Source organism: Grammomys surdaster, unplaced genomic scaffold (assembly GCF_004785775.1).
Source record: "Grammomys surdaster isolate TR1022 unplaced genomic scaffold, NIH_TR_1.0 279, whole genome shotgun sequence".
Lineage (NCBI taxonomy): Eukaryota > Metazoa > Chordata > Mammalia > Rodentia > Muridae > Grammomys > Grammomys surdaster.
Window position 1 is genome coordinate 11,317,793 of NW_021604720.1, and position 2,678 is coordinate 11,320,470.

A 2,678-nucleotide genomic window follows, 5' to 3' on the forward strand; every position below is an offset into this window, starting at 1 on the left:
GGATCTTGAGGCTCACTGGTCAGTCAGCCCAGCCAAATCAGTGAGCTAAAAAAAAAAAAAAAAAAAAAGCTAGGACCTTGAGAATGAGTCACTCAGTTCACAGTATCCTTTTTAAAGGATCCATTGTGTGAGTGTGCTACCATTTGACCAATAATCCATCACTGGTACCTTAAACAATGCCACAGTAAACACCCTTCTCACTAAATTTTACACATACCTGTGACTGCTTTATTTGGGATGCCAGACACCAGAATGAGAGAATTGTAAAACATGTCAGAGAAAAAAGAAATCACCTTCCAGGTCCCACCTTCCAGGCCCTACTCCAACAACCAGTAGGTGGGAGTCTCTGTCCCCATAGACTTCCCTCCATCCAGGCTACCCTGCCTGTTATCCATGTAGAAGAACCCAAATATAGGACCAAGGACACAGAGCTATCATTTGCCAGGCCCTGTATTGAATCACTCTCAGTCTGGAGAATTCTTCATGTTTTCTGTGAACCTCAACTGCAAGTCAACGCCCCTCTACATCCCTGCTCTAAAGGCAGTTCGGCTAGAGTGGACGCTGAGTCACACTCTGCCTCCGTATGACACTTGTGTAGAAGACCTGATGGTAGACAGGCATGCTGGTATGAACAAGAGTCAGGAAGTAGTGTTGCTCAGCAGGCTGGCTGGGCACCCTTAGGACTAACTACTTACTGCCCTTCATCTGTCTCTTGGGACTAACTGGGTTCCTCTATAGAGGCAATGGATAGTGACCCTTTTGCTCAACTCCCCCACTAGAGGGCAGTCAATATCTGACTCTATTATAGGAGGCACAGTCCAGGGGTGCAGTGTAGTTGAGACCCTAATAGGCAACCCTCTCCCAATAGGGGATAGAAGCCAATGAACAAGTGAGTAGCCTCTAGCCCTTTGATAGAGCAATTCTAGGGTGCATCTTCCATGAATCTCAGGTAGGACAGAGTTCCGGTTGTATCCAGGGTTAACTTGCTCACTCTCAATCCTTCACTGGTTTTCTGGGTCTCATCTTCTGCTATGTTTTCCAGAATTATCATCTCCTGGAATAATTACACCGCAAACCCTGTCTTGGGCTTGTAGGGAGGACTCACCAATAAATGTGTACTGTTTCCTCCTTACATATTGTTCTATTAGTTAGGTTTTGCTAAACAATTCTAACAAATGAGCCTCAGCATACTTTGCCCAAACACCACAGAAGCCTGTCACCTTCCCATAATAGCTCACAGCATGACTTCAGTGTTCTGGGTCAACAGGGAGGGACTCTGCTTTACCCAGCCACTTGGGGTGCGGGCAGCTCTGCTATCATATGTGCTGTAGCTATCAATCAACGTTTCAGACAGAAAGAGGGTAGGTGTGTTTGGAGAGACACAGGAAAGTACAGGGCAGGCTCAGTAGGGGATCACTTCCTCATGTTCCTTGAGATGGAGACAGTCTTGCGGCTAAGAGAGAGGTGGGAGGCAGAGAGACAAGAATGCATATGAACAGGTCAGACTGCCACGCCCCTCCACCTGACTTCTGGACCAAAACCAACCCGAACTATCAGCGTATCTGCCTTGAACACAGTCAGCTAGCTATGTTACTTTACTTTTGTGATTTTAGGTAACCGAGGAATCAGCCACCTACTACTTAAAGATCAGTTGCTGCAGTCTGCTCTGTCACTGTCTCATGCCCGCTCCGTACTGGTCACCACTGGATTCCCAACACATTTCAATCATGAGCCCCCAGAAGAGACAGATGGCCCACCAGGAGCCATCGCCTTAGCCGCCTTCCTACAGGCTCTGGGGAAAGAGACCGCCATGGTGGTAGACCAGAGAGCCTTGAACTTGCATATGAAGATTGTTGAAAACGCCGTTAAGCAAGGTGAGCAGGGATGTGGGGTCAAGCCATTTCCCCAAGCAGGTCTTCATGGGCGGAGACCGGAGGAAGTCAGTGGGCCGACCTCCAGGCATACACCCAGCTCCAGGATGTATCCTCATAACAGGCTGTTTTAGCTCCAAGCCCAGAACAACTTTGCTATAAGCAACAAGAGTTTCATTTTATAGAAAAGGATGTTGAGGTTCCAGAAGGTCCATGTGATGTACTCAGCCACTGTTGTCCACACGCTGACCAGTGCCCCCCCCCCACCAGTCAGTGCTCTGGAGGCCCAAAGCTATGTGAACCCAATCCAGAACCCCATGACATAGATCTTAGTGAACACTCAAAAGATACACATCCCCTCCCCACTTCCCCTATCCCTTCCCTCAGCTTCTTGGCTCTGTCTCCCGGGAGACCGCCTGCACCCCATCTCAAGCCTTGGCTGCAGGGCAACCAGAATGTTCCAAGAATAGACGCACGTTGTTTGTTCTGTGAAAAAGGAGGCTGAGACCAGTCACATGTGACCTCTGCGGGGACGCTCTAGGGAGAGCACTGTGGGGATAACAGGGACAAAGCTAGGATTTCACCTTGGGGTCCCTCACAAGGAGAAGGGAGAGGAGGCATCAAGGAATCCTAGACGGGCCAACAAGTGAGACCAGAAAACCACAAGACACGTGACCGTGTCAAGCTCTGCTCCAGGGCCAACAGAAGGTGCCACCTGACTCTGCTCTGTGACTATGTTTAGCATTAATTATACAGAGAGGAGAGAGAGAGAGAGAGAGAGAGAGAGAGAGAGAGAGAGAGAGAGAG

At 49.0% G+C, this 2,678-nt stretch overlaps 1 protein-coding gene across 3 annotated transcripts in view; it reads left to right on the forward strand.

Annotated features, from left to right (window-relative positions):
- Dglucy (D-glutamate cyclase) overlaps positions 1-2,678 on the forward strand; it is an 81,039-nt gene that overhangs the window by 55,794 nt on the left and 22,567 nt on the right. For all 3 annotated transcript variants that reach the window (XM_028777295.1, XM_028777296.1, XM_028777297.1), the window contains exon 8: positions 1,614-1,874. In XM_028777295.1, the coding sequence (XP_028633128.1) occupies positions 1,614-1,874 (261 nt within the window). The remainder of the gene's footprint in view (positions 1-1,613; positions 1,875-2,678) is intronic.